This window comes from Bombus pyrosoma, linkage group LG9, assembly GCF_014825855.1.
Source record: "Bombus pyrosoma isolate SC7728 linkage group LG9, ASM1482585v1, whole genome shotgun sequence".
Classification (NCBI taxonomy): domain Eukaryota; kingdom Metazoa; phylum Arthropoda; class Insecta; order Hymenoptera; family Apidae; genus Bombus; species Bombus pyrosoma.
The window spans coordinates 4,780,994-4,804,789 of record NC_057778.1 but is presented as its reverse complement, the minus strand read 5'-3'; the positions used below and the strand labels follow the sequence as shown (position 1 = coordinate 4,804,789).

The following is a 23,796-nucleotide window of genomic DNA, read 5'->3' as shown; positions in this document are numbered from 1 at the left end:
ATTATTGCGAAATAAACGCCTGAAGAACTTCCCTTGATCTATTTGTTCCTGTAGAATATAGTGAATTGATACAATTACGTTGAAAATGCATTACTATTATATTTTATATTTAGAAGATTTTAAAAAAAAAATACTACAGGATGTGAAATACGTAACATTGACAATTTTTGTATGAAATATATATAATTGTAAATTTTTTCTGTTTCAGGTAAAATTCTACTTATCCATAGTAACAAACACTTGCATCGAAACCGGTTAAGTGAGTAATAATTTTAACTGGTTTGAAAGAATCTTACAGTTGTTTGTAGGCTGCGGATTTTTATGCATTTACAAGAAATGCTTTCTGTAATACTTGGATAGGAAAAATAATTTTCCACCGAGATTCTACCTTTTTAGATACGTTCTCAAAAACATAAGTTTGCATAAGGATCCGTAGTCTAGTTATTTGCATATACTAATAATATTGCAACGAGAAGAATGTTGTAAAAAGTATTTTACTTTTTATTTTGATAGTAGACGCACAAAAAATATTTTATACTTGCCAAAATCTAAAGGTTCGTAGTTAAATTGTTAAAGAAGAGAAATATTTTCATCACCGAATTGATAATTCATAGGGTTAACAATTTTCCTACCCCAAATCAATTTAATTTTCTGAATTATATCACTCCTCTGGCAAATCGCTAATTTATATTGCAGTTATATTACATTTACTGTTAGAATGAACACCGATTTGAATCCATTTACAGATTTTAAAATTATACCCTACATATTCAACCACTTACTCGGAAATTTGCTGCTATCGCGATTCCACTCTGCTCCCTTCCTTTCCCGCTAAATAGTAAACTACTTTGCATGAATAAAATTCAATGCATTTTCACTGCGGGTGTAACTTGCGGCTTCGTGTTTCGCACAATGTGTAAAACAGCTTCTGTTTCCAGATATATTTGAGTTCGAGTTGTTCACAATTCTAGCCGAGCGTGTCCGGGTCGCTCGGTTGAAATTTGCATTTCTCCTGGGGCGCTTTTGCCAAAAGAATTCAAGATCAGCTGTGCTATATCTGAGCGCGGTACAGATTTTACAGCTTTTCCTCGTGTGGTTATAAATATTAACACATCCGGCAGTTTTTCGTCCTGAAAATGTACATTGCAAAAGAGAATCACTTTTCAAAAATGGATACATTCCCCTACTATATTATTTCTCTTCTCCTTTGAAGACAAATTTCCTTCGATTCGAGTTTACTTTGAAGCTTAATCTTATAGAAGAAATATCTTTGGAAGGCCTTAAGGCTTGTGTATTATTTAGTGGCAGTTACATACGAAACAAGTCGATATGTTGGTATTTACGAGATTGTCGAGAGAAAACGATTTGATCCTTCCAAATATGACAATTATTATTAGCTGATTTTTCTCTCGCTAAAATGAAAAATTGTTGATCCTAGTTAAATTAAATATTTAAATAGTATTTTGACAAGTTAGAACCAGGAAAAGGATATGAAGGAATTTCCCATTGAATTTATTCTGACCATAATCGACTCTTCACACATTGTGGACAACAATCCTACTACAATCTCTTTTATTTTCAATTACAAATTCATTGAAGTTGTTTGCGGGCAGTGGCACTTTCTAGTAATTTCTATCAATTTATCTTCTATTAATTTATTTCGAATAATTCAGCTGCGTATATTCAGCAAAATTTCACATCGATTTCGACGATACAGAGGGTGAATTAGTCAGAGATGATTTTACCCTATAAACTTCCAATATTATTATTTTTAAATACATTAACCGTAATAACGTAACGACCATGATAAAATATAATCTCTTTATACATTCCCGTAGTATGTACTTGCCACATTGTTTCTACTTTGGGCACGAAAAGGAAGCAGCTCCGATATTAAAAATTATATTTATTGAACAATAAGAAACGAATAGATTTCATGTTTACTGTGAAGGATCATTAACGCGAATATAAGTTGACCAGAAACTTATGGTACATTCGAAACAGCAGAGATTTTTATTTGGTTTTTGTTGATTTAATTATATTAACCGAACGTGGAGTTATATCTCCTTATTACGGCAGCCCCTTCAATTGTCTACGATCTCAAATTGTCTGTGATTGATTTTTTTTTTTTACAAAACCGTAAATCTACATCATCTTTACCCTCGAATCGATAAATCCTCTTATAACGTTTAGTCATTCAATTCAGATGTGCAGCGGAATAGGTTGCATCACGCTACCTACCATCGTACCTTTACTTTGTGAAATTGCTTCGTTCTCACCTAAATCTCCACCATTTTATTTTATATCTTTCCGCCGGATGGTGGCAACGACTGTAGCCGTTCCACGTTCTGCGTGCTATTAATTACACGACAATTCGCAATACACGAGGCGTGAGTAACTGGTGGGCCAGAGATAAGCTGGATCCCGACCAAACAGAAACGATGTAGAAACGAGGCGGCCTGGAAATTCGCAACGAGAGCGGCACGTACCGCGTAACGTAACGTTTGCAGGATATCTGCATGAGTATCGGAATACCTGGCACACCAAAAGCTACACAAGAGGGCTGTAAACGATCCGTGTAAACGTTGTCAGTAGATGGAACTGATTGCTTCTCTCGTCCTCGACAAGGCAAACACATATGAACGGAAGCGTAACGCGTGACACGCAACAACGTTTCACGCTGTCTCTGTTCCCTAAAGAGTTTTACACTCGTAAATTAGGTTAGGCTCGATGCGTCACCGGGCACCTGTTTGCTAGGTGAAAACTGTTTTTTTTTTTTTTTCGATTGATTGTTTGCAAACGGTTTGCCATCGACGCGAAAGAAGTTTTCAATCGATCGAAAGGTAATCGATTTAACGGTAGAATCTTTCAAAATGATGGCTTTCAGATCGTTTGGATTCGTAGTTGATAGAAATATACAAGTGTTTTTCGCCAAAATTAATACAATTTCCATCGATAGTAATATAGAAGCTTTTTAGAAATTCATCATCTTCATTTTTTATATTTTTCTCAATCTTAACATACTAGTCCTAAACTTGTTATGGATAGGCGTTTGGAAGTTTTTCAGAAACTGATCAATTCCGCTTTTTGTAAATTTCTCAGTTATGTCATCTGGCTACGTGACTAATGATCGATTCTCAGAGAACAAACGATTTGCTTTCATGAGATCGTTTGCATAAGCAGCAGTACATTTCGGTGTTTTAAACAAATTTTTGTTAATATGTAATTTTTACTCTGCTTTCTAATCCTGTACCTCTGTGTAAGAAACTCACGTATACCTATTTATTTATTTATTTATTTATTTATTTATATATATTTAATCTTGGTCGCACTTTAATTCAAGCTCTGTATATTGGTTGGTATTTATTTCTTCATTTTTTTTCTGGTTCAGTACACGTTATAGTTGAGTAGTTATACTGTGCAATGAATCTTCAATAATCTTTAGTATCATTTATTAAATTGCGCGAGTTGCTTCGTTTCCAGCAGCGTAAATCCTGAATTAACTATACTGGTACATGATTCAATTCGCGAATGTTGTAAACCAAACTAATATTAGGCAACTGTTTGATTACGAAGAGCAAGTGGCATTTGAGAATGTTTAAATGTGTATGCATGATTAATTCGAACGACGGATTGTATAGGTTGTTGACCTGTATGCTGGACTGTTGACGCTTTGGTGGCTGTTGCATGATTGTTCTAAGATTATTAATGAAAAGCTGCATCGTATAACTAACGTTCAAAGTTTATTCGGAGTTTCGAGTATGACAAATCATGGAATTTGATTCGCCGTTGATGAAATATATTCAAACAACAAACAGATATATGTAAGTATAAATGAAATCGTGAAAAGTGGAAGGCACCAACTATTCTGAAAATAACGTTCTCGGGATTGAATTATTTATGACTGGTAGAAGAAAATGTAGATGTCGATATATTCATGGTTAATAGTTCTAGTGAAATTAATTTATGATGCTTTACGTGACTCACTTGCTGCTCTACTGATTTAAGATTTATTCGAATACATGTACCCCCTGATACCTACATACGTGACTCAGTAAAAGTCGAGGAGAAATAAATTTAATGGAGCAAGAAGCTTTATGACTACCTTTCTTGGTTTTCTACGTTGCGTTTCCAGATAGCTTCGTGTGTACGAAAAAATTTAAAAAATGTGAAGAACGAGACTTTCGCCAGTATCTGTAATACGAGTTTGCTAGAAATTGTAACATATGTTATAAAAAGTATACCAACTAAAATATACGAAATATAGTAAAACATATCAAAAGTATACAAACTGGGACACAGTAAAATTTTATTTGCATAAAAACAGTCTTGTTAGGGAACGTATTGTACAAAGACTTTTGTGACTGACTATATACACGAGCGCGCCATTTCATTGTCCTTTTGATGTTTCGTTGTCGCGTTCGCTTCATCGCGAATTTCCTAAAACGTGTTGGGAAAGTAAACAAACCGTTTGTCGTCAGCTTCGTCATTATTTCCACCCGCGCACAGCCATTCACTTTGCAAGACAAATTCATCAAAGTCAAGAGAAGAATTTCTCCCTCCTCTATTTCTCGTTCTCGCTGTCATTTCTCATAGCCTTGAAGCCAGGCCTCCAACTTAATAAACTCTCGACGTTGGTTCAACTTTAATCGTCTGGTTAATCGCTGCGAAACTTTTGCCAGTGCCACTGAGGATCGTCTTCGTAACTAACTGGAAATTGCTAAATATATATATATATACTGGTGGTACAAGCGGAAAGGGGGTGATTCTACGCGAAAAAAGAAGTCGAAAATATAGAATAAAAATTTTTTGTTTGAGGCTTTGTTTTCGAGAAAATCGACTTTGAATTTTCGCTCGGTACGCGTGCATTTTATCACGTCTCGTTATAACGGATCTCACTGTAGATCGTTGTCTCGATGGATATTATCGCAGTTTAAGTTTGTTTTTGCCCTAACGGAAGATTAGGAATACATAATGAAATAATATGAGGTAATCATAAAGTTTATTATTATATAGTTTATTATTATATAGTTTATTATTATTATATATATTAAATATTATATTGGGTATTAGATATTACTATCAGATTCTATTAAATCTATACATATATTACTACGCTTTTATATCAAATTAAATAGCTTCGATGTACCGCGTTCACTCATTGATCTTTTAGCTACAGCTGGTTTCAAAGTGAACCACGAATTGCTATTTCTAGATCAATCGATGATATATGTACGTGTATCATCGTATTATGAACAGCTATCACGACAATTTGATCTACGATTATTAAGAAACATACGCTAATTGATAAATACGTACGTTTATTATATTACACTGGTGATTAATCGTTCTACGAAGATTTCAAGATAAAGAACATAAAGATAAAAATATAAATCATTGACTTTAAGATATCGTTCTCAGTGTGATTGATTGTGACAAATTAAAATAAATACAAGAAATTCTTTTATCCTCGGAGATCTTGATCTGTGCGCCTAATTGTATTTGAACTATAAAATTTGAATAAATGTGGTATCCAGAACATAGTATTTATAGATATCAAATAATGAAGTGTCTAGACAGTGCATATCTATTTTCCATGGATGAAATACGAACGAATTAGAACACGTGAAAATTAATGAACTCTAGTAGTAAGTTTTATCGAATATGGGATTCACATTTAAAAAGGAAGACCAATATTTATTACCTGCAAAAAAGGCACTAAACTACAGAAGTATTAATAGATTCGTTCAAGATTATGAACACCTCCGTCGACGGTTTATATCCGTCAGCGTAACCCCTTTTTACGTCTGGTTATCTGCCAGTTAAAAAACCAGGAAATATATTGGTCACGCGTAATTCAGTGAAAGCTCGACTTTTCTACGCTTACAAACGTGCAAACAAGATTGTCATTGTCGATAAATATCCGACGTTAAACGGTTCACAAGCAGCAAAACGATAAATTATCCCCGTGGTGGCATGTGAAACTCCCGTCGTGCCATCGGGAAAGAAACATAATGTACGGGTCCGATGGGGAACTTCGTAGGGTCGAACGAACAAAACAAGAAGAGGAGAGAAAGGTAACGATGGTCCTTTGTAAGAATCGTTTTCTGGCTTCTCGTTCTTTTTTCCGCGGAAAAATCGAACGTTGGTATGAAAAACGGGGCGACAGATGGCGAATCGTTGCTACTCGTATCGGTAGACCGCAGCTCAGGAAAAAGAAAAGGGTTGTAAATAATGTTACACGCTTATACGTTTTCTTCCGCTGGTTATTATAGGTTTCGTTTTCCTGGACGCTTTGAATTATGTGCTGCAAACTGTATCGTTTTACTTTGTACGACGTTCGTGATCGCTCTAAAGCCTCTTTCGTGCTCGCGTCCTCGAAAAAAGGGGCAATGGCAACTCGAGACTCGAGAAAAATCGATCCCAGTCGAGCCGCAAGGGCTTCGTAGTCTCGCGCGAGTTCTAGAGAATTCATTTCTAAGTAAATTGTATATAAACTAAAACATTTGCATTGAAGCGAGAGATTGAGTCGTGGTATAGTTGATTTAGAACACGAGGAATTTATTTCTAAGTAAGCTATTATTACCAAATTAATGTTTATTATAATAAATTATAAATTTAAGTCATACTTTATTTAGATCGTTAAAAGAATTTATTTCTGGATTGGAGAATTTATTTGCTGATTGTATAAAAATTACAACATCTGAATTAAATATAACATATAACATTCTTAGGATTTAAGATTTCTGCAGAATTGGTATAGTAAAGCAGAGAAAAATCTTATCTCTTGAAATATTCTTTGGTCGTCTGATCGTGACTGTGCTATAAGAGTATGTTTCGCAGATGATAAATGATTTTTGATTATACATATACTGATCGTTTTGGATGAAGAAAAGGAATATAATAGTATAATAGAGTCTCGATGACTTGCTTTTTTAGTTGTATATGGGATTATTGTTTTACTCCCCTTAGATTTATATTAAATGTTTTGATATTATCACCATTTATCGTTAATTCGAATAAGTTCAAAAGTTAAAGGATGTTACTTGAATGATAAAAGTTGATGTAAAATATGTACGATTGCAAATAATTTAATTAGTTTACAATAAAAGTACTCTTTGCTACATGTGTGTGTCCTATTACAGAATCATGTACACAAACATTAAAATATTTATTGAAATCTTGCAATAAAATTAAAGTATGTAACACGGGGAGTTCATTGGTCGTAAAGCATGTTAAATTTATAAAGTTTTGGCAACATTAAACAAGTAACAAACTTAATAAAACGAATTGTGCGGATTGTTATTAGTGAATAACTTTAATCAAATTTTTATTTCAAGTTAGCTTACCGGCGTAGTCTTTAGTCCTCGAGGGTAACTTAAAATAGCGACATAATCCGGGAAAGTTGATCTCTTAAGAGCATAACGAACGAGCTAAGAGACTTTTCCATTGAATTCGTTTTTTAGCAATTCCCATAAGGACCAACCAATGCTATCCAAGAAAGAACGAGCTCAGATCTTAGCGAGCTTCCTTCAAGTAACAAAATTTAAATTCGATCGATAGAATGATAGATTTCCTTTGAAATTTTATTTCTTAAGGGAGAAGGCAGTCATTTATACAATTTTCTTTATTTTATTATCTACTTTAGATGTAGAAATAATATACGAAGAGTAAAGAAGCAAATCTGGCGCTAGTGAAATTACCATGAAATTTTGGATTATTGAGATATGATAATTATTAAATTATGTAAGGCGTTATTAAATTACATATCGAATTAAAGCAGTAACTATTACAAAAATTACTATGTGGGAACATCTTTATACATAAATACGATAAAACTTTATCAATCGTTTAAATTAATTTATTTAAAAAAATACACTAATCTTTTTAAAAAATTGTATATTATATAATTAAGTACTATTGATTAAAGATTCATATCTGAGCTCAATATAATATATATATATATATATATACAGTATATTATATTCATAATACTATACATTCTCGCTAGTCATTATAATCAACCATGACATGCACCGAGCGCCTGGGTAATTATAATAACTCATACCAGGCAACAATGTTGACAACGAATAGGCAGTTATAATCACCCATACTATCCAGCGAGGGCTCAGCGAATATACTACGGGTGATTATAGTTACATGTAATGTACGCTGATAATGAGTGTAAGTGCTTAATGTAAACTGACAACGTCATCCGTGGTATAGCGCCTGTGGTTAACAATATATTTGACTGTATATAATTATATAGATATATATATATAGTCATCTATAGTATACGATAAATACTTATCAATAAAAGGTAACAGTCACCTGTAATATTCAATGAACATGTAGTGCCAAATCATTGTAATCACGAGTGTAATTATCTCAATTATTCGTAATATTTGACAATATTGGCTGATTACAATCATATATAATATATATTAAGTTATAACATGTATTTTCGTGTATATTCCATTTTCTCCTTTTATATTCGTTAATTATATTCGTACATATAAAAACAGACAGTCATCTATAAGTTACAGTATAGTATTCGGCCTTAGTTGATGACAATCATGTCTAATATGCTATTAGCGTCTGGAACTTGATGGACTTATGGTGCGTAGTGTGTAGCAACCGCTGTGGACGAATGAAATCAACGCTAGCATAACAGAGCGCCCGCAGTGGGTGATTATCATCAACCATGGTATCTGGTAAAAGCTCGATATTAGAAGATTATGATCTGCCATACATCACAACGTACATCAAACTCTCCGCGCAACGTCATCTGCGCTATTCTTCAAACACCGGGCAACCATAATTACTCGCGGGTACACCGCGAATAATCAGCGCTCAGTGTAATAAGCATAGTCACCCATGGCAATCAAACAGGGGAAAAGGAAAAAACGAAGGATTTTTCAAATACGTCTTCAATACAATGGTTTTCGATTTTTCAGGGGTCTCTATATTCAATGTGGGACGTTCGGTTGACAAAGGCGGGCAAAAATTGCACTTTGATGAATGCCTTTTGCTACCTTTCCGCGACAAGCATAGACCGATTCGCAGCCACGCCAGCCACCAACTACAATAGGCCCCGTTGTACGAAAAAATTATACGGTCATCTCGGTTTCACTTAATGTAATATGGCGGCTGGCACGCTGTCGCGACACCGTCAATTTCCTGTCGGTCACCCTTAAGCTCGTTCCACGGTAGCGAACACGAGATTGCAGTATTCTATTATACGGCCAGCCTACCAGATGTCACGGGAATATCTAGAGAGAGTGACACTGTGACCAAAGTCGTTAATGTGTGAAATACATCTGCCCGGAAGGACGTAGCTTAACACCCCTTCCGTTGCTGTTCCTCTCGTCAGTTTCTTTTCTACGCTTCACTGTATGCCTCTGTTTGTATTCTAGTTCTTTTCTATTTGTCGTCTCTAAAGCTTGCTCGTATGAGTAACACTTGAACGTCCGGGCACGTGTTTCTTACGCATCGAGGCATAGAGGATGTTGTTTTTCCTGAATCGATGATTAGAAGCAATGGGAAATGAGTAATTCTTGTTTCTCTTTAAGTTACGAATTACTCATTAAGCTCTATTTTTATCCAATGTGTTTTGTTTAGAATTGAAACTAGCATATTCCTGCTTCTTCATATGCCGGAGTTTATCACAGACCACGAGAAGATATTGATGCGATTTACTGATGTACGACTTTACAAATTTACTATTTTGCTAATAATTCACAAGTTCACTTACGCGATTAGAGTTCTACAAAACTTCCGTAAGAAATTTCTATTACGAACTCTCGTTGCTCCGATACCTCGTGCGAAACACGGGCCAGCATGGGTTGTCTCGATATCGCGATCGGATTTGTATCGAATAGTAGGGAGAGACAATGAAAACGAAACAGGGCGATGGCAGTAGAGAGCTTTTATACTTCCTTTGAGTTAACAATTATCCGAGCATGAAGAGCAGGATTGTGCCAAAAATGGTGGGTCTTTTTTTCCCGGAGTCGCGTGTCCCATGCCCCCGGACCAACGTCGCTCAGATGAATGGGGAGAGACAAGAAGATAGAGAGCGGAGTCTCTTTCATCAGATTCTTCTTTGCCTGTCTTTCCCTCTCCTCTCTGTCTAACCAATAGGCCATTTCACAATAGGAATCACGAGATTCGGATGGGAATATACGGTTCATTAGATACGAACGTTCGAGAAGAACGTCTGTGTTCGTTTTCTGTCCTTCCTCTCTGGACAATTCTTTCATGGTCTTTATCTTTTACAGCGGGATTCCTTTCTACTAAATAGGTCCGGATCTCTTCTCTCTCATTGGCTGATTAGCTTGCCCTAGCAAGCGTAATCTCGGTAACCGAGAATCGTTGCCGCTACGTACAGCTAACAGTATTTATTCTCTTTTCCTAACCGCAATTACGCGGTCTCCGGTCTCCTCCGCCTGTCTTACAGCTCTTTTGCCTTCTCCGCATTCTTGCCGCATTAATCCCCTCTCCCTTCCTCTCTCTCTCTCTCTCTCTCTCTCTCATTTTCACCGGTTTTCTTGGACAATTTTCTTCGCCAGTTAGTTCCATATTTTTTGTTACCAATGACAAAGTCGAGTATATACAGATTTACTGTAACTGAAACGATGATTTAGAAGTACATTCCGTTGTAGATTACATTGTGAGATTTTTGGTAAAGATTTTATATTAGGAGAGTTAAGCGCGAGGTATTACAGGCGAAGGTTCTGAACCTGAAGGTAATTTCATACGAAAGTTCACTAGATATATGAATGTATTATGATACTCTATGCAGTGGATCGTACTAATATTTATTGAATTAAGAGATGTGAAAGTGAACGTGATGGTAGTTGTCGTATTACGTGTATTTTTTATTTTGTATATTTTGTAATACGATATATTTTGATTCCATCGTGCATGTACGTGTATACACGCATATAGAGAAACGTAGAACGTGATTCATTATACGTCATTCGATAATTTCTACGACAATAAATCATAAACTTTTAGGTACTTTACTCTTACTCCACTTACTTTTAGGTAATTAATTATTCCCGGAAGAAGATTGTTTAAAATGTCTCTGTTTATTGTTGAATGCAAACTCGTGTACGCATATGGAATGATGGATTCAGAAATTTTTGGCAATCAGTCCTACATTTTTAGCATTTGAAAGCATTCAATCATTTTTTGTTGGAAATATTTTCAATGTCTTCTGACGTACTGTTGATATCATATGACTTCATAGCTAAAAATTAATGGCAGCCCTCGATCAATGTACGCAGATATTTTTCAATACTGATTCAGTCTGAAATAAAGTCACAAATGATGAATCTTCGTTGCACATTGTCGATCTATTTTATGTGTTATTACGTTTATCGTGCATCAAGAAGTCTCTTCAAAATAAATTTGGCGAAGTTAATTCTCCAAATAAAAGAAGCTAGTAAAGAAAAGTAATCTACATACGTTGAATACATATCGATTGTAACTTTGACTTTAATTACTTAACGTCTCAAATTATGCATTATTTTTTTTTAATTGTTATAACTTTACATAATTTCATCGAGTACAAGTATAGACATTTAAGACGATACTTTCACGGTATGACATCTTCAAGTGAAAATTTCGCCTCAAATAAATTAATATCAGTTAAAAAATGATCTAGTATTCAACACCATATTCCTAAATAACGTATATAAATTATGTACAAACATTCTCGAACAACTGTATCTTCGGTGGTACGAATGATACATTCCCTGTTCCAGTGTGACTCACAATTGATAAGGATTAATAGCATAGTCTCCTTTGTACACCAGCGCATAGATCTTGTGCCTTTCTGCTTAAGTTTAAACTGGGCCTGTAACTTTTCTGCAAGATAAATCAACGTTAACCTGATTTATAACGATAGTCGAATGTTTCGGACCACCCTTTCGTTACTATCGATCTCCTTTTCTCTAACCTTTTCGATGTACTGCCTTCCTCCTTTGTCTGCCTAATGCATACATACATACACGAAATCTATGTGTGTGTGTGTAATCCAAAGATATTGAAATTGTGATATTTTTCCACGGTCCAATGGTTTAAAAACGCTGCAGGATTTTATATTTGTAATTTGCTTAAAATATTGAACATATCGTAACATGCATCTTAGATTTTGCGTTAAGTAATTTAGTCAATTTTATTGAATATCGAATGAAAAATTGAAGAGAAATAACAATAGTGTCTTTGGCGCACATGTCACATCTGCATCGAGTTTCTACTTGTTGTACCATCGATTGTGCAGATACTGGAAATCAGAAAAACGACATGACCTTGCGCCGCAGGATATTCCTTGTCTTCGCGTATAACAAAATTTCTATCCAAAACCTACCAAGACATCGAATAAAGCTACCTAATCGCAGCGAAATCCCAAATAAAACGACACTTCAATTAAACAGCACATCAATCTCATCAGGTAAAAAAATATTCTGTAGAAAATGAATCGAAATTAGATAGAATACGTGAAAGATGGTGTGAAGGTTGAATACACGTAAAACGCAGCTGTGATGTTTGTTATCTGAAAACCCTATAAAACATTCAGTATAGATTTCATCTAATAAGCCCAAAATCCAAAATTGAACGACGTACAATAATTCGATCGAAAAGATGTTCGATAAAAATTATAAAAGATATTCGATGGAAATCATATAGAATATCCGAAAGAAGGCGTTAGGTTTGAGAACGCATGGAATGCGTCCGGAATGTCTCGACGATATTTCAGGCAAATAAATCCAGACTCTCATATCCAGAGGTGGCGATAGGTTAGTGGTTTCGTTGCTCGTGCTCCTAAATTTCCTTAACGCGACGCCCGTATATTGTTCGTTCCTGAAGACGCGTGAAACTTTTGTGCGGGTCGCCACCGTTAAAAATACCACACTACGACGACAACGACGACGACTAAGAAGAAGGGGGCAGTATCTGTGGCTTGAAAGGTAGCTCCCGGCGTAAAGGCATAGGCAGCACATACCGAATATCCTTTGCGAAATCGCGTCTGCCTTTGTAACGGCGTTTGCAGCGTGCTGGCTTGCCAGTCCAATCGTAGAAAAGAGAGATATTGAATCGATAAAATCCTCCTCCGTCGAGTTTTACGGCACGATCCTTTTCCGGGACAATTTACGACTTCCGCTTTTTCCGCTCGCTATCCGTCGTTCGTGCCGATTTCGTCTGCAGCCATGTCTCCTTTATTAAATCCGCACACCGGCCGTCTTCCTCGCACCGATTCGATTTCTGTTGGAAACGAAATCGCGTAGAGAATCCTGGTTACATGTATGTATCCTATGGATAGATTCGAGATAGTGTGCCGGCTTATATGGCATCGTGTGTTTTGTGGTATCGCTTCAGGAAGCGATTTTATATCGCAAAATAGGTTGAAAATGTGGAATGAATTTATTTCTGTTGAATTCATCGGTTTTGGGAGGAAGTTTTTTGGGGGTGGTTGGAAATGTATGGCCTTAGCGATGCAAGATGTTTCTTTTTGTGCGATGTATTGCGTGTAGTTTGCGAAAGTATGGTAATACGGATGTTGGGATAGGAAATACAGATTCCCATGAATCCTATTATATATAATCATTTCTATCGCTTATAATAATCTTCCAGGGTAATTCATTAGTTGAGACAAATCGTCCTAATAATCTTCTAACAGTTCTAATAATTGTTGCTAATGATCTTCTATAGAGTTCTATAGGGTGGTATAAGGTGATCTAAGGATATTCTCTCAGTTAAGGAGAAAAATTGTATAAGTATATTTTTTCTAAAATAAGATAAACAGAAGGGACGATACATGGGACTTATATTTATTCAGAAAAGTGTATTATTAATATTTTTCGAACGTTCATTTCAAACCACGTATTTAATCAAAACCAAAATCAAACATACAGATTCTGATCGACACTGATTGACAAGATATTGAATTTAGAAATTGCTGTTATTACAAAAGGCGAGAGAAACGTTAAATCATTTTCTATCCTATTCTTCATTGGCTTAGTGTAATCTTGCATATTTAAATTTCTCCTAAACATCCATAGCTTACCATTAACAGAAGAAAAAAAGTTAGATCTTGATGATTTAATGATACATTAGTAACCATCCTATAAATCTAAACACTTAGTTATACCTTGATCTCAAGAGAGCAGTCTCATCAGACATCGACGAGGAAGGCAGTTATCCTTATCAACGTCGTATATTTCCACGAGGAAGAATGGCAGAATGTGTATGGCGAATGGATTCTACATTGTCGCAGAATTGCCCCCGATTCAAATCTTCTTAGGAATGTTAGCAGGCGGACGATGCGTCTTAAACGAGGAGCTCGCGTGGCTGTCCCTCGTATAGCCGAGCTATTACGGTCTACGCCCACTTCAATTAGATTTCCACATTGCTATCGTTGCCGCATCAACGTTGTCTTCTCCTTTGGAAGTGTAGGGTCGAGTATAATCGACCTTACGACTGGGCATTTCCGTCCCTAGTTAACATGAATACCGAATAACGGCTCTGTCAGCCACGGCTGATAATCTTGGTTAAATATTGTTATGCGTTTGAACGGTGAACGAGATCGAAAAGGTATGCTACTTACCTGCGAGATTCATATCTGCAATCTAACTTGTAACACGGTTAAAGGTTGTAAAAGCTTGTCGAAGTAATTTGATAGTATATTAAGTGAATCGTATGAATTTAATAGTATATTCGTTTAATAGAACAAAGAAAGTTAACAGTGTATTCATGTAGTATAGCGTAGTAATTTATATGGTACATTTGGTACTTGAGAAGAGAGATACAAGGGAGTATTCCACTGTATGGGCCTTAGAAAAAATTAATTTTTCATTTTTTTCTCTTTTTGGTTTGCTGAGAGAATATAGATGCAGAAATATACGTGCAGAATTCTATGGTTGAATTGAATTTTTGTATCCTCTGTGTACGTGATGGATTATTAAAGAGATTGTTGAAATGTAGATATGATAAATTGGAGATGATTAAAAAAATTGACTAATCGATTTTAGTTTTATATTTTATTACACATACATGTGTATAATTAAACGGGAGTGCAATTTGCTATTTGTTAAGCAACAGCCTTGCTAATTGTCATATTGAAATATTCGCTGGAAAACACAGTTGTAGTTCTACGGAAGAAAGTGAGAAACACAACTTGATATTATTACTCTTCCCCGGCGTGTTTACGTATAAACGTGGATTACTTGTAACTTCTCATGCTAATCAAGTTATCCAGCGAAGTCGAGGTTCGTAATGATGATGATGCACTTAACGAAGATGTAAACCTCAATGGAATAGCAACCATCTTGGCTTCCACGTAATGATATCCCAAGCAATATGCATATAATTAATTATGTCTCAATTAATAATTTCCTTATACAGAATAATAAAAATTATAGAAATATTAAATCCCTTAAATTACAGTTTCAATTTTTAAATACTACACGGTATCAGTGTCTTCCTAAACGAAGCTTTATGGCTGCTATCCTAATATTCAAATGTATGAATAACAAGTTAATTTGAAAATGATACGTTCTTAATAATGATTGTGATTCAACATTTTTTTTTCTTTTTCATTTTCAAAAGATCTCCAAAGAAGTCAACATAAAAGGTAGACATTAAAAACACTTATTTGATGAAATAAACTATTTCTTTCGTTATACCTCCTTATTCTATGAAACCCTCAAAGAATTAACATCAACATCAATTCTACAATCATCGTTCTATTTCACTTACCAATTAATTTCCTGAACCAACCACAATTCCTCGAAATTAATCTACATTCAGAAGATCCTCTAATCGCCTGGCAGGCGAGTGACGTCGAGCAAATTATGCAAAACGTTTTCTAGCGATACATTTAAGCCCCACGTCTTTCGAATCTCTGTTCTGCTCCCGGGCCGATGTGTTCAGGCTATGAATTCCGTTTTAACCATGTACGTCAGTGGTTGCATGTGGGCAGGCTGTAATGTAATTGGAAGTTCGTAGTCTCGACGACACAGGCGCGCGTGTCTCTATTGCGCTTAGGGCGCCTATCCCTTTTGCCAGCGTGTAGCAATTTCGTTTAATGCTCGCATACGCGCAGCCTTTCCGCGCGGAAACCCGATATCGCCTGGCCATGAAAGAATCACGAAATTTATGGCCGTACTTGCACGCGGCTGCATACATATCGTCGTTTGCCGCGGGTATCGACCGGCCACCGAGAAAAAAGCTCGATTGTCGAAGGGAAGAGAGCATTAGACGGTCGGATGATCTGAAGTACAGTAAAACTCGATTTATCTGATCTTGTCGGGGGACAAACTGTTTCAATAATTGCGAGTTCATATAATAGGAATTTGCCGATTTGTTTCCCTGTCTACTATTTTTCATTCAAATAACAGGAGCTCGCGTTCAGATACAGTAGAAACATCAAATATAAGCGATACAGAAAATAGTATAATTTTACAAGACAGATTGTACCTGATAAGAACGATGAATAAATATAATGTATACTGTACACTGTCAGAAACATAGCGAAGAGTATTTACTATAAAAGTTAATAATATTTATATACACACGATAGAACGATAACTTAGCGAACCTTAAACTTTCTTTTGTCCGCTATGGTAAACGAATTGAGCAAGCAAAAATTGAATTAATCGGGAATTAACAATTTCATTCCAATCAAATGGAGTTCTGCTGTAAGTGGATCGTTGCATATAGGCGTTGACGTCGCCAACGATTTTATTACCTCTGCTGCGAATTTGGTTGGATGGATGCATTGGCTCGTAAAGGGATAAAAAGGGTTCAGAAGAGCTTCTTGCGGCTGGAAGAGACGAGGCTGGGTCGTGTGGTAGCTTTTACGATGCAGCAACGTTCTAAATTAAGAGTTTAATGATGGCCTTTCATGAATGGATACATTGTAATGAACAGAGAAGAGATGGAAGGGTTTTAAAAACGAAAATTATTTACACTTGATATAATTTAGGATCCAGAGGAATTTAAAGGAAGATAATATTATTAGGAAGTTTGGTTCCTATATTTTACTTTGAAATATAAATATTTTATGTTTAGGAAATATTTTTGATATCGCTCGTAATATTCCTAAATTTTTAATAAAAATTGAATCAAAGCTTTAGTATGCTTCGTACGATCTTATTTCTAGATTGGAGACCGTTATGTTCTCAACTTTTAGTCAATTCGTTCATCGAAATGTTGCGAACGTGCGAACGAAATGTTCATCGCAAGCGATATAAACTTCTACGCTTGGTCGATGTTACGAGCTCGTTATATCGAAGGGGTTACTACCTACATCCCTATTGAATGATCCATTAAAAAACAAAGTTGCAATATATTCGATCTCGTCATCCTCTTTGGGATATGGAGCTGGTGTGTTGGTTTTTGAAATACAGTAAAAGTCCATTTATTGGAACACGTTGAGAGAAAAAACAGCTTAAACAACTTGTTCAGTCATATAATGGGAGGTTATCCTGATTTTCTCCATGATATAATGTTTAGGTATATATTTTTCGTTTTTTGGAATTTTTGTTTGGATAACATTCTTTTCAATGTACATTTGCGAGTGAAATTTTAGTCATTTATACTAAATAGAATTTCGTTTCAATAAATAAAAGTATATCATTTAAAAACAACGGTATAATCTGAACAAACAGTTAAGCAGAATTTTATCATCATATTGTACGGATGAAATATTTATTAATTTGAAGCAATAAATTAGTAGCTGCAGTACGAAATGGAAAAATTTTACAGGATAAATGATGGATGATATTTATCTTCTAAAAGCTACTTATTGAAATCGAATCGAAAAGACGTGTGAATTCATTACAAAAATTTACTATTTGACGCGTTCTATCGATCAAATCATAGAATTTGAAACTGTATTATGCCAGTAAAGAAATAAATATAAGATAGAAGACCTAAGATTGGCAGTAAAAAATTAACGTGACCATTAAATATTCTAAGAAACAAAGCAACGACACCAGAGAAAAATTGGTGAAATTTCTAATAAAGAAAGGAAAGGAGTTATAATCGCGACATATTTCCACAATCGTACTAAAATACACGTATCTCACCTCACATTAAATTCATTTTATCGAATTTTACACATTCCACCATTACCGCATTGCTCCCGATACGCAAGTATGTTATGTTTAAACGTGGTAACAAATAGCTCTGGCAGGGAGTAGCCATAAATCGTGACAAGAACTACGCAGTTCTAGAGTAACCAAGTAACTAGAGTAACAAACTACCATCTTGAGCAATGGAGAGGCAAGCACAGAACGCATCTGGTGGTTTCACGAAAGACCAAACGGCATTTCACCGAGAATCTTACCAACGAATTGTGTTGCAGTGAGTTTAACACACCCGCCTTTGTTCAGCGAGTGCTTTGAACGACTTTGAAGCTAATGAAGCCAGCGAAAAGAATTAACCAGATTAATTCTAATAAAAGTTAGTCACTGCGGGTTCACGCTGAGTGACACATTCACGACCGATGAATGCCGATGACGAAGGGCAACTACAATACAGTTCGAACGATGATTCAACCTGCACGACAATTTAGTCGCTTCTCGTGTGGCTAACGTGATTGGACGAATTAAACGTGGCCACGACGAGCCTGCAACGTATATAAGGTCGCCGATGCACAAGCCACAAACGCCTGAACGTGCCTTCATTAGCTTCGACGTACGTAACTGTGGGCCACGCCAAAGGACATTAGTCGAGTACGTGATAGGCCAGCACTGGGTGCATCAATGATTATGTGTGCAATAGTGTACATTCGTGCCAACGCGTTGTAGTCGCGTGTGTACGTACTTATTGGGTAGATGTTTTGAAAAAAAGTGACCGAGTCAAATGAGAAAAATATAGCCTCGGTTATATCAGCTATATTTAGGAAAAATATATACAGTGACTGAGGAAAATATTCGAACACACTTACCACGGAAAATTTCTATGAATATGTTGTGTGTATCGTACGAAACTTTTAGAAATTTCGTTAGCACTGTAATGAGACACGCGTATCGTGTTTATAATAATCAAATTTGAAACCAATTCGAAAATCTATATAGAAACCACAAGATACTCGTTGCAAATGTACATTTAGTAAAAAATTAATGCGCGATACGAATAGTAGTGTTGAACAGAAAAATCATACTCCAAAATCTGCTAATAAATTCACCTGATCCTTGTTCCCTCAAAAGTCAAAGATTAAATTAATTATTATCGTGGAAATTTAAAAACGTTTTAATAACCGAGGTACGCTATCGTCAAGCAAATAATTAGAATAAAATTATCCGGGCACGTTCATAGATCATAATTGCAGTCTAAACGAACGCAACACAACAATCTTCGTGCCGGGGTGTGCTTATTATGTATTGAGAGACGCGTAGCGAATCGATCGACATTCACTCTCATCAGACACGTGTTCAACATCATTAGCCTCGACAAGCGACGACATTAATTACACGGAGATCGAGTAAAGTAGAGAAGCATCGGTGTATCGGTGCAGGGGCACCCTGGCTGTTATCGACTCGTTCGAAGCCGAAAGGATGGCTTGTGACCTGATTGGCATATCAACACTTTCCATTATCGTACAGGATCGCTTTCAGGACCGTCCTCTCTCTCTCTCTCTCTCTTTCTCTCTCTCTCTCTATCTATCTATCTATCTATCTATCTCCAGGCAGAAATTCAATTAATATTCTTTGAAACGTACTAAAACTTAATCAAGTGTAGCATAATAATATAATAATGAAGGTAGAATAGTTTTATGACAGGATGAAGTATGAGAAAGACAGCCCTACGTGATCAATATGAACAATTTGTGTGCAAAGATGAAATTGACGAGTAGGATTTTCATGCATTTACGCAAAACTTGAAGGAGTAAAAATGCATAGAATGCACATCGAATAAAAAAGAATACATAAAATAAACAAAATAGAGTAATCGTTATATTTTTTAATCGCTGAACAAGATTACTCTATTTAGATTTTAAGGTTGAACTGAAATTAAAATACTAAATTATAAAATTGAATTGGAAGAATTAGAAAATTGTATGCTATAAACTGTAAACACATAATTATACGTAACATTTGTATCAAAAATGCGTTAAAGTTAATCACTACATCTCAAATTCTGTGTTATTATTACGTCGTATAATAAAATTAAAATCCCTGATATAAGACACAATTTTATATCAACGAGAATTATACGAGATTACTCGTATGAAGCTAAAAATTTGACGCGTACGGTCGTCATAAGAAGGAACGGGGGAAAAAAAACAGTTGCAGAGCTTATTAACGCAAATATTCCAGTAAATGAAGCTGTGTAGAAAGTATGACAAACACGACAGCGGCGCCAGAACTCGTTAAATATTAATTCCAGTCGGCATGAGAGTTAGATAGTCTGTTTGACTTTTAGAAGCGCTTTTCGTATTCCGCCAGCGCTGCGTTACGAAAAATTATAATTATTGTAACGAAGTTCGTATGAAAACAATTTTGCGGAAATTAAGAAAGTTGCAGAAACTGCTACTGAATTTGTTTAATTATTATGATAATAGCCTAGAATTGTTCTCACATGTGAATTTCGTTGCTTTGATTCAACACGAAAATGTATCTTGTCAATGAAAAATTTTTGTCGGTAGCTTTTAATGAAGATATTCCAAGCTACATACTGCAAATGAATAGCTAAAAGAAAAATTTAACCGAGTAATCCTTTTTTAATATTAAATACATCAATAGATGAACGTAAATCATTGCACGATAATTAAAAAATTACAAATTAAATAAGTAGGACGTAACTTAAATTAAACACGCACGTAAGTATTTATAAAACATAATTATAAATTGGGAACTAAAGTGAAAACTGACACACAAAGACACATAAAAATACATCTTTCCCATGCTATTATTTAGCATGTAGAAGTATGTAATATGTTAATATGTAAAAAGAATAAAAAATAAGAAAATATTTCCTCGAAAAATAAGAAAATATTACAAGGATTTAATCTCGTATATGATTATCTTGTTTTTCCTGATCGCATAAACGGTAACACCTACTTTCGAGAAATTTCCGGCACGTTGCCAGGTACCTTCCTGTAGACACGAGAGTCTGGCGTCAATGGAGGGTATACGGTACCGTTTCTATTGGTTCATCCATCAATCTATCGCACCGAATCTACAAGGTCGTCGGGTGTTCATGGTTATCGATCAAATCCCTTCAAACCTTGCTGTAAAATAGCTAATAAATTTTACTCGCGCTTAAAATCATGTTCTCACAGAAGTGACGAACATGGTCATTTTTAAACAATAATTTTATTTATTAACTCGTTCCGAGACGACTTTCAGCTTAGCTAGCGAGACAAATTATTTTTTATAAATTACTAAAAGTTATTTATTCAAATATATTTATATATTACATAAACAATACATAGAACACATTTTTTTATAGAGAAAATATAATGCATCAAAATTTGTGTCAAGTTCTACTGAATATAAATACAATGTTGTGAAATGAGCGAAATGAAAGGATAAAATTAGAATGTCAGCTTAGCGGCATTTGTCAAAGTTCATCGATGATGCAAGAGTCTGTTTGACAGCCCTTTTAATTATAATTTACATATGTCTAAAAATATAATGACAATTAAATTATATATAAAGCTTCAGTTAATGATAAGTAATGCGGGTGTATCCTGTGGAAACGAGGACGTTCCAGGCTGGACCAAAGAGGAGAATTAAGAGAAAACGACATCAGTGGTGGGCGTCGCGTCGTTATCATTACGACGCGACGCCAGCAAAACGACGTCCTGGGACTAACGAGCCACTTTAAGTCTAACTGCACTCTAGAAACATAACTTTTTTCTTTCTATCGTCAGCGAAGATCAGAACTTAAATTACTTGTCAAAATCAAGGTATACATATCTCGAAGGAAATTATGATGTAAATTAGAATAAGAAATACCATTTAATTGCTACTAAATCACATTATGTATAGTTATGTGTCTCACGTTTAAAGGATGTAGGCTGGTGCTGGTGATACTACAGTGACCTTCCCTGTGGAGTTCTAGTAAGCTTCATAATATTGCAGTCATATTTCTTAGGGAAAGAAAGCAGTATTTATTCGCTAAAGAAATTGATAAATTAGTACTTAAAAATATACATACAATGTCGTTCATAAATCGCTAGATTTCTGTGACAATTTCACAATTTCAAAACTTTAATCCTTTGCTAAATGTTTTGCTCTGAAAACTTTTTTCGCTCGTTCAGAGGTATTCTCCGTTAAGATACGCGAAGGACTTTTATTTACAACGATTAGATGAAGCAAACAGTCACGGAAATAGACGATTCGTCCGGGGTGCATGCTTCCACGATTTTTCTCTGTCGGATGAATCATATCCGTGTCGAATAGAGATACGAAACGAATCGGTTGCGTCACGATCAATTCCTGTGTCTGTAGCATACACCACTGACGGACGACGAATCGCAACAACGCTTCGTCCCGGCCCTTTTTTGCTACCAACTGTTTCGTCATGCGCGATTAATCATCGCTCGGTTTTCGATACCTTCGCTACTTTAGTCCCCTCGCTTGCATATAGATTCGATGTGACGAAACTACACACAGAAAATATTTTACCGCTCCAAGGAAATACGTGTTAAATGTTCCATGCTGCCATTAACGTTTATAAAAGTAGATATAACATTAAACATAAATAAAATTCTATACAAAAGTGCGCAAAAATGGGAATTGTATAAATAGAATTTAAAATATAAAATGCAAGTAAATTTGGTATAATAGTTATTGTTTATCACTTTTGCTCCATGATGTTCACAGATCGATTAAAAATTTTGAATTTTTAATGCCTTCCTTTTCATTGTTTTTAATATGTTATCTTATACTTTGACTTAAGTAGAATGATTTTAGTGCATCATCCAGTAATTTTAATTAGTATCCATAGTAATTTTTATCCCGTTTTTACCCTTTCAGAGTCCTTATTTCCAAAAAACCTTTCTTATCTCGCGTCTATGTCGTAAAAGAAGTACACTGTCCAAATTTCATCTTTGTAGATACGGTTTAGATTAGAGTAGATTACAACGTGACCATACCAATCCAGCGCAATTGCTGTTGCGTTAGATTGGATTAGGAGGAGGAGGAGGAGGAGGAGGTCATTGACGAGGCTACGGAAAAAATGCTTGTAGCTGAAGCGGCGTAGGTGAAGATACGTGAAGAGACTGTTGAATAGGAAATTCGTGGGTGTTGAGGACTTTGATTATATATATGTGATTTACGATACTATTTGGACAGTTGTAGGACTCGTAACAAAAACGATTTTTGTCTACGTTTGCCTTCCTTCAGAAAAATAAACGAATATTCTAACATCTTTGATGTCTGTACAATTTATTCCAGTTTTCTTCAACCAAGACATTTATTAAATTACATAATTCTTGTAAATGTATCTCTAATTATTTGGTCCATTTGCATAAGAGAAAACCTACCTGTTTCTCTTCCAAAGGTAAATTACAATGAGAGTGTAGTAAAAGAGAGAACACGATGGGCACGCATAGTTTCAATGCAGTTTCTGTCACCATCTTCAAACGCAGTCTTGAAGTAAAAGTCAAGCTTCTAAAGTAATTTTTGTTATTGACGAGTGAATCAGTCACTTTCGCATTTTATGTATAAATAAGAAAATATATATACGTAAGGAATTAGTCATTCAATTGTAAAATTGACTTTATATAAGAAACACAAAAAGTCATTAATTTATTATACATATATTTACACAGGG

At 35.3% G+C, this 23,796-nt stretch overlaps 2 protein-coding genes across 8 annotated transcripts in view; one reads left to right on the top strand and one right to left on the bottom strand.

Moving 5' to 3' along the window:
• The window catches only part of LOC122571058 (fasciclin-1), a 384,771-nt gene that overhangs the window by 139,915 nt on the left and 221,060 nt on the right, over positions 1-23,796 (top strand). The window lies entirely within an intron of this gene.
• LOC122571059 (origin recognition complex subunit 3) overlaps positions 1-23,796 on the bottom strand; it is a 307,804-nt gene that overhangs the window by 167,798 nt on the left and 116,210 nt on the right. The window contains exon 13 of one of the 2 annotated variants that reach the window (XM_043734290.1): positions 15,918-15,986. The exons of the other annotated variant lie outside the window; for it this stretch is intronic. Within the exon in view, the coding sequence (XP_043590225.1) occupies positions 15,933-15,986 (54 nt within the window). The 3' untranslated portion in view covers positions 15,918-15,932. Of the gene's footprint in view, positions 1-15,917; positions 15,987-23,796 lie in introns of those variants that run through there. 2 annotated transcript variants of the gene reach the window in all.